This window comes from Oncorhynchus clarkii, chromosome 21 (genome assembly GCF_045791955.1).
Source record: "Oncorhynchus clarkii lewisi isolate Uvic-CL-2024 chromosome 21, UVic_Ocla_1.0, whole genome shotgun sequence".
Taxonomy (NCBI): domain Eukaryota; kingdom Metazoa; phylum Chordata; class Actinopteri; order Salmoniformes; family Salmonidae; genus Oncorhynchus; species Oncorhynchus clarkii.
In genome coordinates this window covers 45,537,177-45,549,084 of record NC_092167.1, presented here as the reverse complement: position 1 = coordinate 45,549,084, position 11,908 = coordinate 45,537,177, and the positions used below count along the sequence as shown (strand labels likewise).

At 48.1% G+C, this 11,908-nt stretch overlaps 1 protein-coding gene across 4 annotated transcripts in view; it reads right to left on the bottom strand.

The window, feature by feature from the left end:
* Positions 1 to 11,621, bottom strand: part of LOC139379098 (protocadherin 7b) — a 214,646-nt gene extending 203,025 nt beyond the window's left edge. For 2 of the 4 annotated variants that reach the window (XM_071121909.1, XM_071121908.1), the window contains exon 1: positions 7,631 to 11,595. In XM_071121909.1, coding sequence (XP_070978010.1) covers positions 7,631 to 10,696 — 3,066 coding nt within the window. In that variant the 5' untranslated portion in view covers positions 10,697 to 11,595. Of the gene's footprint in view, positions 1 to 7,630 lie in introns of all 4 variants that reach the window. The other 2 variants (XM_071121906.1, XM_071121907.1) reach the window with 2 other exon arrangements.
* Between the last annotated feature and the right edge of the window lie 287 nt (positions 11,622 to 11,908).

Sequence of the window (11,908 nt, the reverse complement as noted above, 5' to 3'; positions counted from 1 at the left end):
TAGAAGATAAACGAAACGGTGTTTATCAGCAGAGTGATTTCTGTAACGGTCATGAGATCCCACAGTGACAAAATTAAATTCAATCAAATTGTATTAGTCACGTGCCGAATACAACAGGTGTAGTAGACCTTACAGTGAAATGCTGAATACAACAGGTGTAGTAGACCTTACAGTGAAATGCTGAATACAACAGGTGTAGTAGACCTTACAGTGAAATGCTGAATACAACAGGTGTAGTAGACCTTACAGTGAAATGCTGAATACAACAGGTGTAGTAGACCTTGCAGTGAAATGCTGAATACAACAGGTGTAGTAGACCTCACAGTGAAATGCTGAATACAACAGGTGTAGTAGACCTTACAGTGAAATGCTGAATACACCAGGTGTAGTAGACCTTACAGTGAAATGCTGAATATAACAGGTGTAGTAGACCTTACAGTGAAATGCTGAATACAACAGGTGTAGTAGACCTTACAGTGAAATGCTGAATACAACAGGTGTAGTAGACCTTACAGTGAAATGCTGAATACAACAGGTGTAGTAGACCTCACAGTGAAATGCTGAATACAACAGGTGTAGTAGACCTTACAGTGAAAAGCTGAATACAACAGGTGTAGTAGACCTTACAGTGAAATGCTGAATACAACAGGTGTAGTAGACCTTACAGTGAAATGCTGAATACAACAGGTGTAGTAGACCTTACAGTGAAATACTGAATACAACAGGTGCAGTAGACCTTACAGTGAAATGTTTACTTCCGAGCCCCTAACCGACAGTGCAGTTTCAAAAAATACAGATAAGAATAAGAGATTTAAGTAACAAGTAACTGAAGAAGAGCAGTAAAAAAAATAACAACATATACAGGGGGGAGGGGTGGAGGGGGTGGGGGGGGGGGTGGTACAGAGTCAATGTACAGAGGCACTGGTTGTTTTCCAATGTTTTCTCTTCGGTCAAGCCTCGAATCTTGTCTCTCAGTCGACCCCGTATCAGCGTCCACAGGAGAGTCAACCTGGCCAAAACTGTGGGCTTCCCTCTACCCATTTGACACAGATCAAAACCAACTGGAAGGACAACGCTGAGTTGTGACAGTAAAATACACACAGAGGTAACGGTGTACCACATGGTTACTATGGCGATGAAGGACAAAGAAACATACGTTTGCACTAGACATAGGTTGCCTGTGTTGCGGCTGTTCATTTAGATATAGGTAGTAGATAGCAAGGATCACAGAGGGGGGGGGGGGGGGGCAGAAAAACAAATGGAGGTCAACTGTGGCTTCTCAAAAGTGTTTAAGTAGCTACAATAGTTTTTTTTGGTTTAAACAAATTAGCCTCCAGGCAAATGGAGGGTTTTCCATATTGGTTTTGTGATCTCGCCGGACCGAGAGAACAAAAAGCTTGTCACTTCCTGTGTGTGTGTGGCCAGCGAACACAGACAGAATGACCCCTATTTGCATGGCGATGCTGTTTGTTTGAGATACTGTGGTGAGAAGGGAACATGGGTCCTATGTAAATGAGGTAAGCTGGGGCTTGATAGGTCAGAGGACGGGAGGGGAGGGGACAGGAGGGGATGGGAGGGGACAGGAGGGGAAGGGAAAGCAGGGGATGGGAGGGGACAGGAGGGGATGGGACAGGAGGGGAGGGGACATGAGGGGATGGGAGGGGACAGGAGGGGAGGGGACAGCAGGGGATGGGAGGGGACAGGAGGGGAGGGGACAGGAGGGGACAGGAGGGGATGGGAGGGGATAGGAGGGGATGGAAGGGGACATGAGGGGATGGGAGGGGACATGAGGGGAGGGGACAGGAGGGGATGGGAGGGGACATGAGGGGATGGGAGGGGACAGCAGGGGATGGGAGGGGACAGGAGGGGATGGGAGGGGATGGGAGGGGACATGAGGGGATGGGAGGGGACAGGAAGGGTGAGGGAGGAACTGAGGGGAGGGGAGGGTCGGTTGGGAAGGGACGGGAGGGACAGGAGGGTGGGGACGAGAAGGAGGGAGGGGACGGAAGGGAGGGGGACGTGAGGGAGGGAGGGAGGGGACAGAAGGGAAGGGATGGGAGGGAGGGGTCGTAAGGGAGGGGACGGGAGGGGACGGAAGGGAGAGGGAGGGTATGATAGGAGCAACAGCTGTGCTAAGTGAACTGAGCTGAGGGAGAAGAGGGCGGTGGGGGAAACAGGGCCAAGTCCAGTCATGTTGCACCAACCCTTACCTGGGAGGCAGCCTCAGCTGACCCAGTGATCTGAGCTTTATACATGCCCTGAGGGGAGGCAGAGGGATATGATTACAACCTACCTCAGGTCTCTATTGTTTAGAAGAGATAATACCACCTGGATAGGAATATCCTTCTATTAAATGACCCAGTTAAAAATCCCTGCTCAGTAAACATTGTTTCGTTGCATAAGACAGGTGAGCTATTCTCTTTTATATCTTACCTTGGACAATAGTTTTGCTTTAGGCATTTGATACTTGAGCGTATGACGATCATCAACTGAAGCCCTGTTCAACACAGGGACTTAGCGAGGGAAATATGACAACTGAGAACAATGTCGCAGTAGAGGCCTACAAAAAGAAGAAAGAGAAGAAAAAGAAAAGTCCCGGATCCAATCTGTGGACCTCCAGGAGGGGCTGAAATGTCAGGTACATCCCCCTCCTGCTCTAACTCTCGACAGCTGCTCAGTGACACGCTGACTTCTCGCTCTGCGCTCGCCTGGCTTAATGACTAATGAGTAAAAGAGGAGGCTTCGCCTCGCCCGCTAAACTCAGCCGGTTGCCTGGTTACCTGCTTGGAGACTGAGCCTGAGCCGGCTGCTGCCTGTGCGCTGGTTATTGTGAGATTAGGTAGGCGAAGGACTGAGCTGGAAGGAGACCTAGGAGGAACCTGATACCGCAGAAGAGACTCACAGTCAATGGGACTCTACTCTACCTCCCCCATCTACCTTGCCTGTGAAACAGTAGACCATTCTGTCTACCACAAACAGGGCTCTCTTTCTTGTGTCTTTTTCGATTTCTAAGGGGAGAGTGAGAGAAAGATAAAGAGAGAGGTGGAGAGAGCAAGAGAGAAGAGAAAGTAGAGGGAAAGAGAGAGAAAGAGAGAAGAGAAAGTAGAGAGAAAGAGAGAGAAAGAGAGAAAATAAGTCAGTGTGTGTTTGTGAGTGAGAGAGAGAGACCATCAAAAGGTTCCAACCTCATTTAGCCGTAAATATCCTAGATTACATTTAGGATTTCCTGCCACTGTAAATTCAATAAACGGGGGTGAAATCTGATTTGTTTTGAATAGAAATGTCCAAATCTAATGTGATCAATTTGACATTGGGGATTATCCCGTCTCTAGCAGTCACGATACAATGTGATCTGCTGTTCAATTCTCGACAATCAGACATGACACTTTATACCTAATCCAACCTCCCATCAGCTCTGCATGCAAAACCATAGCAACAACAGTGACAACAAGACAAACTTGTGAAAAAAGAAGCCATGTTTAATTCCATAGATATACTCATCTAGTCATTCACCGTTTATGTTTAATTCCATAGATATACTCATCTAGTCATTCACCGTCTATGTTTAATTCCATAGATATACTCATCTAGTCATTCACCGTCTATGTTTCATTCCATAGAAATATAATTGAGTCATTCTACGTCTATGTTTATTTCCATAGAAATATAATCTAGTCATTCTACGTGTATGTTTAACTCTATTCCCAGCTAATGAGAATTCTTGTGCATTTCATTACACGTTATGAACTCACCTGAACTGGGGGGGGGGGGGGGGGGGTTTACCTAAACACCAGCATGTTTAGCTGTGGTGGCCCTAAACAGCAAGAGCATGAAACTAGAGAGAGAGAGACTACTCTGTGATCTTAATAAAGACATGACCACTTGATGCCATAATTGAGGCACATAACTACGCCAAGGGCCATTCCCGGCAATTAACTTAACCTCGGGGGACTGTATGTGTAGCCGTTAAATCAGTTCCCCTCCACCTCAACTGAAAGTATCAACAGTGAACCGTTTGACAAGTAAGCAGGGATTGTAACAACGTGTTAGAGATATTATATGCACTACAAGGGCAAAAGTATGTGGACACCTGCTCGTCGAACATCTCATTACAAAATCATGGGCAGGTGTATCTCACTGATCATCCCTAAAGCCAACACCTCATTTGGCCGCCTTTCGTTCCAGTTCTCTGCTGCCTGTGATTGGAACGAATTGCAAAAATCACTGAAGTTGGAGACTTTTATCTCCCTCACCAACTTCAAACATCTGCTATCTGAGCAGCTAACCGATCGCTGCAGCTGTACATAGTCTATTGGTAAATAGCCCACCCATTTTCACCTACCTCATCCCCATACTGTTTTTATTTATTTATTTTTCTGCTCTTTTGCACACCAATATCTCTACCTTTACATAACCATCTGATCATTTATCACTCCAGTGTTAATCTGCATAATTGTAATTATTTGCCTACCTTCTCATGCCTTTTGCACACAATGTATATATAGACTCCCCTTTTTTCTACTGTGTTATTGACTTGTTAATTGTTTACTCCATGTGTAACTCTGTGTTGTCTGTTCACACTGCTATGCCTTATCTTGGCCAGGTCGCAGTTGCAAATGAGAACTTGTTCTCAACTAGCCTACCTGGTTAAATAAAGGTGAAATAAAAAAAAATAAAAAAAAAATGGAGTTGGTCCCCCCTTTGCTACTATAACTGTTCTGGGAAGGCTTTCCACTAGATGTTGGAACATTGCTGCGGGGAACATGCTTCAATTCAGCCAAGAGCATTAGTGAGGTCAGGCACTGATGTTGGGAGATTAGGAATGGCTCGCAGTCGGCGTTCAAATTCATCCCAAAGGTGTTTGATGGGGTTAAGGTCAGTGCTCTGTGCAGGCCGGTCAAGTTCTTCCACACCAATCTCAACAAACCATTTCTGTATGGTCCTCGCTTTGTGGCGGAGGGGGATTGTAAATGCTGAACCTGCAAACTTTTGTCATAGATTCGGAAGCACAGAATCGTCTAGAATGTCATTGTATACTGTAGAGTTAAGATTTCCCTTCAATGGAACTAAGGGGCCAAGTACGAACCATGAAAAACAGCCCCAGGCCATTATTCCTCCACTACCAAATTGTACAGTTGGCACTACGCATTCGGGCAGGTAGCGTTCTCCTGGCATCCACCAAACCCAGATTTGTCTTTGTTTGGACTGCCAGATGGTGAAGTGTAATTCATCACTCTGCTGCTTCAGAGTCCAATGGTAGGTGAGCTTTGCACCACTCCAGCTGACGCTTGGCATTGCGCATGGTGATCTTAGGCTTGTGTGCAGCTTCTCGGCCATGGAAACCCATTGCTACTGACAACATTCTATAAACCATAGAGACCAGGCAACACTTATATTGTATTAGCCAGTGGGAGTTACATTCACAACAACCGCGACGGAGAACGGAAAAAGTGAAGGAAGGTTTAAGAAGGGATAATTGCACATTCCGGTGGCGAGGAGAGCGTCTGTGAACCCTCAACACCCCGGTGTGTTTTGTGTCTGTATCAGAATCTTCAAACAAATGGACTTGTCTATAAAAAAAAAACGCTGCAGCGAGCGTGCACATAAAAGATTGAATAAATCATGACATAAAAGTGCAGCAGCACAGCTAGCAACATACAATACATGGCTGTGCCGCAGCGGCAGCGAATAGAGTGGCCTGTTAATTATGGATGAGACATCCGTAAGCAACAGCACTCCTCACACTCTAAGAAACAACCCACTGAATACAGCACTTTAGAAAGCTGTTAGAGACAGTAGCGAAAAGAGAGAGTAAAGGAGAGTGAAAGGGAGGGAGAGATGGAGAGCGGGAAATGAGAGGGGAATAGCAGGAGGGAGAGGGAAATGGAGTAGAGGAAGAGGAGGAGGGAGAGGGAAATGGAGTAGAGGAAGAGGAGATTAAAAAGAAAAGATTGCAAGAAAAAAAGACAGGCGGGGGAAAAAAGAGCAAAGACATTTGAGACCATTTGATTTGGAGGAGAGGAGAGAGGGGCTGAGAGATATAGGAGAGGAGAGAGGGGCTGAGAGATAGAGGAGAGGAGAGGAGAGAGGGGCTGAGAGATAGAGGAGAGGAGCGAGAGATGGGTTGGGAGATAGAGGAGAGGAGAGAGGGGCTGAGAGATAGAGGAGAGGAGAGAGGGGCTGAGAGATAGAGGAGAGGAGCGAGAGATGGGTTGGGAGATGAGGAGGCTTTGGAGGGAGAGATGCAGAGGCAGATACTGTGAGAGAGAGAGTGTGTGTGTGTGTGTGTGTGTGTGTGTGTGTGTGCGTGCGTGCGTGCGTGCGTGCGTGCGTGCGTGCGTGCGTGCGTGTGCGTGTGTGTGTGCGTAAAAAAGAGACAGGAATGATAAGGGAATAAAACAGAGAGAGTGAAACACAAGAAAATCAGAGGATGAGGGGAGAACGAGAACGAGAGAGACAGACCAAAAAAACAGAGGAGTTTGCTGCTTGCCCCATGTAGGAAAACCATCAATAATGCATTAGACTGCCATAGAAAACATATGAAACAATGAACAAGTGGTATCTTCCTGGCAAAAGCAAATGAAGGGAACCGACTTCATAATATATTAACCTTGCTTCGCCCCTCTTGGCTCCCCTGGTTGAAAACATTTGAAAAAGAACAATAATGTCAAATTGATTAATTCCCACAGTCCCCTAGAACATGAATGACCCTGTTGTGCTTGCCGTCACGGAGGAATTTTCACATTACAAATGATGGCACTAACGGAGTCAATGAGAGGAGACAAGAAGAGAGGGAAACAGAGGTGGGGATGGAAAGAGGGAGGAAAGAGTTAAATGAGTCTAGCCTATAGAAGGGACAGAGAGAGTAAAAGAGAGAGCAGGAGGGAGAGATTTAGGGAAGCCTGATTTCACTGCTGGGTCAGTGAATTGATACAGACACACCAGTGCCCAGGAATGTTAAATGTGACCTCCTGCCCAGATGTTCCTAGTCAAGCTGAATAAGCCGAGTAAAACACGATACCACGGATAACATTCCTTTACACAGCCACTCCTGTGCCTCATTTTCACAACACCTTCTTTTTATCCTTGCTTTTTCCTCGAATAATAAGAAGAAGTAGTTAGCCGTGTTACAATAAGGGCGGGGAGAGACTTGAACTAGCAGAGGGGTGTCCTAGCTACCCTGCCACATGTTCCGCTGCGATAGAATAACTGCAAACCAGACCCTTATGCAAGCTGTCTACAACACTCAAAACACACATGTGTACAGGTCAGCAAATGTGACACCCCGGACAAACTAAACCGCCTCACAGTACCTGCTCAGTTAAAAGAGAGGGCAGAAGAGCTGGATATGCTTAGGTGGATGGAAATGATATCCTGGGGTAGGCTACGCATGTCCTCGTTTCATTTTCAATATTACATGCGGAATGGCACTCCAAACCCCGACAGATCAATACAGCTAACTTGACACACATTAGCACCATGAAAGAAACATGACTACTGAGACTAGCCCTGTCAGGAGGCATTACGCTGGAGATAACACTAAGAGAGGGAGAAACATGAGAGACATTTGAAAATAGAATGGAGGAGAAAAAAAAATATATATATAAATATTGAGTCAGTATGTTCTTACCTGTTTGTTGTACTTGTTGATGGTTTGACTGCTGTACTCGGAGCAGTGGTCAGATCCAAGGGAAATGTTATCTCCGGTGCCAACAAAGGTGTTGGCAGGGGGCAGGTCCTGAACAGCCTGATGCTTTTTCCCGGCCGTGGGCGACTGGGGGTGAAGCTGGACCGTGGGCAGTGGCGAGCTGGACTTGTAGTGCCGGGCCAAATCCGGGCTTCCGGGCCCTCCGTTAACGGAGCGGTACCTGCCCATCCCGGGGCTGTCGGACAGCTTCTCGTTGACGCCGTCGTAGCGCTGGCCGTTGGGCTTGGAGGCCTCGACGGTGACAATGCTGCTGTACAACGGCTGTTTGTTCTTCTTGTTCTTCTTGGGCTTCTTGCCCTTGTCATGCTGCTGAGGGGTGAAGAAGTCCTCGTGGTCCTTCTTGCCCGCCTCGTAGCCATTCTTGTTCTTGGGGCGGCAGTAGCGAGCCATGACCACGATGAGGATGATGAGGATTACCGTCATGATGCCCGACACCACGCCGATGACAATGCTCAGCCGCTGCTTGCCCAGGTCGTAGTTGGGGTCACCGGCGATGTTGGTATTGAGCGGAGTGCCCAGGCTCTTAGCCACCTGGGCCTCAACGATGGTGGAGTTGGAGAGGGTCTCGTTGACATAGACGTGCACCATGGTGGTGGTGCTCTGCGAGGGCTGGCCACTGTCGTTCACCTGAACCACCAGTCTGTGGAGGCCATAGTGTTTCTGCTCCAGTTTCCCCACCAGTGAGATGACCCCACTTCCCCCGTCGATCTCAAACAGTTTGAAAGGGTTGCCCCCGACGATACTGTAGTTCAGGTCAGCGTTGATCCCTGTGTCGGTATCGGTGGCCATGACAGTTCGTACTACAGTCCTAACATTGCTGGAGGGGGGCAGGAGGGTGTATGAGCTATTGATGGGGAAGGTAACGGTCGGCGGGTTGTCGTTCTCGTCCATCACGAAGAGTGACACAGTGGCAGTGGCTGATCTGGGTGGGTCTCCGCTGTCCACAGCCTTGACCCGGAACGTGTAGGTGGTTTTCTGCTCGCGGTCAAACGACATAGTGGAGAAAATGGTTCCTGTGTCGTTCTCAATGGAGAAGATCTCCTCCTCTTCCTCGATGAAGAGGCTCATTTCTGCGTTCTGGCCTTTGTCAGCGTCAATGACGGTCACCATGCCAACAGGGCTGTTGGGTGTAAGGTTCTCTTTGACGTAGAAGGTGAACACATCCTGCATGAATTTAGGCTCATTGTCATTCTTATCAGCCACTAAGACTACCACAGTGGCTGACCCCTGGAGTATGGGCATGCCCTTATCTTTAGCTATCACTTTGAACTGGTACCTCTCTGTTTGCTCCCTGTCCAGAATTGTGTTTACTCTGATGTCACCGTTGTCGGCATTAATGGAGAATATCCCATTCACAGAGGAGTCGAGGGAGTAGGCGATTTCCGCGTTCTTGCCACTATCAGCATCTATGGCCTGTACAGTGGTCACCCTCTCGCCGGGGGCATTGTTTTCTGGAAAGGACACCTCCACCACGTTCTGGCTAAAGATGGGTGGGTTGTCGTTGAAGTCGCCCACCTTTACGATGAGCGAGTTATTACTGGCCAGGCTAGGGCTTCCTGAGTCCACCGCCACAATGACCACGTTGTACTCCTGTGTGGCCTCGTAGTCCAGCGGCGCTGACGTATGGAGGAAGTATTTCTTCTTATTCATCTCACCCTCAATCTCACTGGCCGGTTTGAGCTGGAAGGGCACGTCACCCACCACGGTGCAGGTCACAATACCGTTCTCCCCCTGGTCGCGGTCTGACACCTGGACCAAAGCTATAGGCGTGTCCACCACTACATCCTCAGCCACGTTGGCCACTCCATCCTTCAGGAAGATGCGTCCGATCTTACGAATCTCGATAGCTGGCACATTGTCGTTCTCATCCTTGATGTTGAGAACCACGGTGGCCTTGTCCATTTTGGGCGGCTGGCCTCGGTCCCTCGCCATCACAGTGAAGCGCAGTTGGCTCACCTCCTCGCGGTCAATACGATGGAGCACGCTCAGCCACCCAGAGCTCTCATCCAGCCTCAATAGCCTACGCACTGACTCTGTGGCTGCGCCGAATACATACTCAATCTGACCGTTCACCCCAACGTCTGCGTCAGCTGCTTTCAGCTGCAGAATGGGGGCACCAGGGGAGCTGTTCTCCGGCAGGTCAGCTTCATACACAGCCTTCTCAAAGCGGGGGCTGTTGTCATTCACATCAGTGATCATCACCCTCAGGATGGCCTGGGAAGAGCGTGGGGGGTCGCCCCCATCCCTAACACGCAGGGTGAGCTCATAAGAGTCCCTCTGCTCCCTGTCCAGTGCCCCTTTAATGATGAGCTGCGGCTGCTTCTCCCCGTCGGTTGTGTCAGCAACTTGCAGTTCAAAGACGCTGCTCCTGCCTGCCCCCTCGTCGAATCTCCTGTCAGCTCCGCGACCACCTGAGCTTGAGCCCAGGCGCCTGGAGCTCTCCCCGCTGTCTTGAATAAGCTCATATCTCTCAATTCCGTTCCTACCGAAATCTCTGTCGGTGGCCGTGGGTAGGAGATAGAGAGTGCCAATCGGCCTGTTCTCCTCCACCGATAGGGTCAGCACGGGAGATGGGAAAGACGGGGTGTTATCATTTATATCTAAAATAATGACTTTCCCCTCGAACAGGTCAACCCAGCTCTGCGCCGGTCCAATTACTGACACTTCAAAATCTATGAAACACTCGTTTTCATCAAATATCATTTGACACTGCTGTAATTTTTCACGGTCTATCCGCCGTTCATTGGTGGTCAGCTCGCCTGTTATATTATCTATTTTGAAAAAATCAGATCCGGACTCGAGGGTAAATGTCACCTCGCCAGACCCGGCAACGATTCCGAGGTCCACGGCTACGTTCCCTACTCTGACATCCGCGGGTCCCTCCTCAGCCAAGCGATATCGGAGCACTTGCTTAGCAGCAGGCTGATTCAGCAGCTGCAGGATGAGTATACTGTAGCATAAATAGTCCACTGCGCCAGTAGTCCTCATTGTTCCCCGCAATGTAATGAATGGATTTTAAAGCCTTGAATCAAATGAGGATGTCGTTTACTTGCTGGTATACTGTTTGGAAAACAATAATTTTCGTTTTCGGATTATTTGTAGTCCTCCATTTCAGGAGGTGTAAGACTTCATCCTCCGGACGTCTTCCCACACCGCTTCGACTGCACTGAATAAGAGCAAGTGGACGGGCTCTCCTCTCCCCCTTTTCCACCGAATTAATGTTTCTTTCCTTCTTTCAATAAAAACTGGGCAAAACACAATCGAAACAGTCCGTCCAGTCCGGTCATATCATATGCCATGAATTCATTAGGAATCCGAATATTTTATGCGCGTAAAGAGAAACGCTATCTTATTTCATTGAAATTTAAAATCAGTCCAAGTCTTTTCAGTTACAAAAAAATCTTCCCAGATTGATATAGAAATGATGTAAATGGTCAAAATCCTAATTTCCCCGTCCGAAGATATGTCCAATACGGAGTAGTGGCAATGGAATGCCCACACAGATTCCCAAGTTGTGGTGATACAGTAGCCTACTTTACGGAGGGTCTCGTCCTCTTACCTTGAAGCAGTGGAGAAGCAGTGATTGTGTGTCCAGTTGCCTATCCAAGCAGAATCCGAGCGCTCTGATTCATTTACCTCCACTCACTTATAACAAGCAGTCTGTGTTTTATAGTTCACACAGTTACAGGCAACAGGGAGAGGAATAAATAAAAAATAAACTCCCCAGCACAAAACCTCTGACCACGCGGGAATAACAAAAATGAAACAAACACGGACAATTGTAATTCCGATGTAGATATTGTGAAATTCCTACGAGAGAATCTTCATAGTGTCCCGCAATTCTCAATCCAAGCGTCCCTTTCTCACCTGCATAAGCGCCGCGTGCGTTTGCAGCCCCTATCTGCGGCACTGTGAGAGCGATTCACAAATGATATTGCAGTCTCGCGCGCTCTCTCCACCCCCTCCAGTTTATTTCCCCAGCGCACGTAACCAGGTCTGAACTTGGTCGGTATATAGGTTTAGTCTGGAGGGTAGCCGACGAAGTATGTGTTGAAATGAGAGGGAGAGAGGGAGGGAGAGAGATAAATAAAATGTGGTATTTTTCTTGTTAGCATAAAGGGAAAGATGTGTTCACATACGACCCATTCGAATGGTCTTAGTCAGTGAGATGGGGTATAGTGAGATGGTCCGGAAAATGTA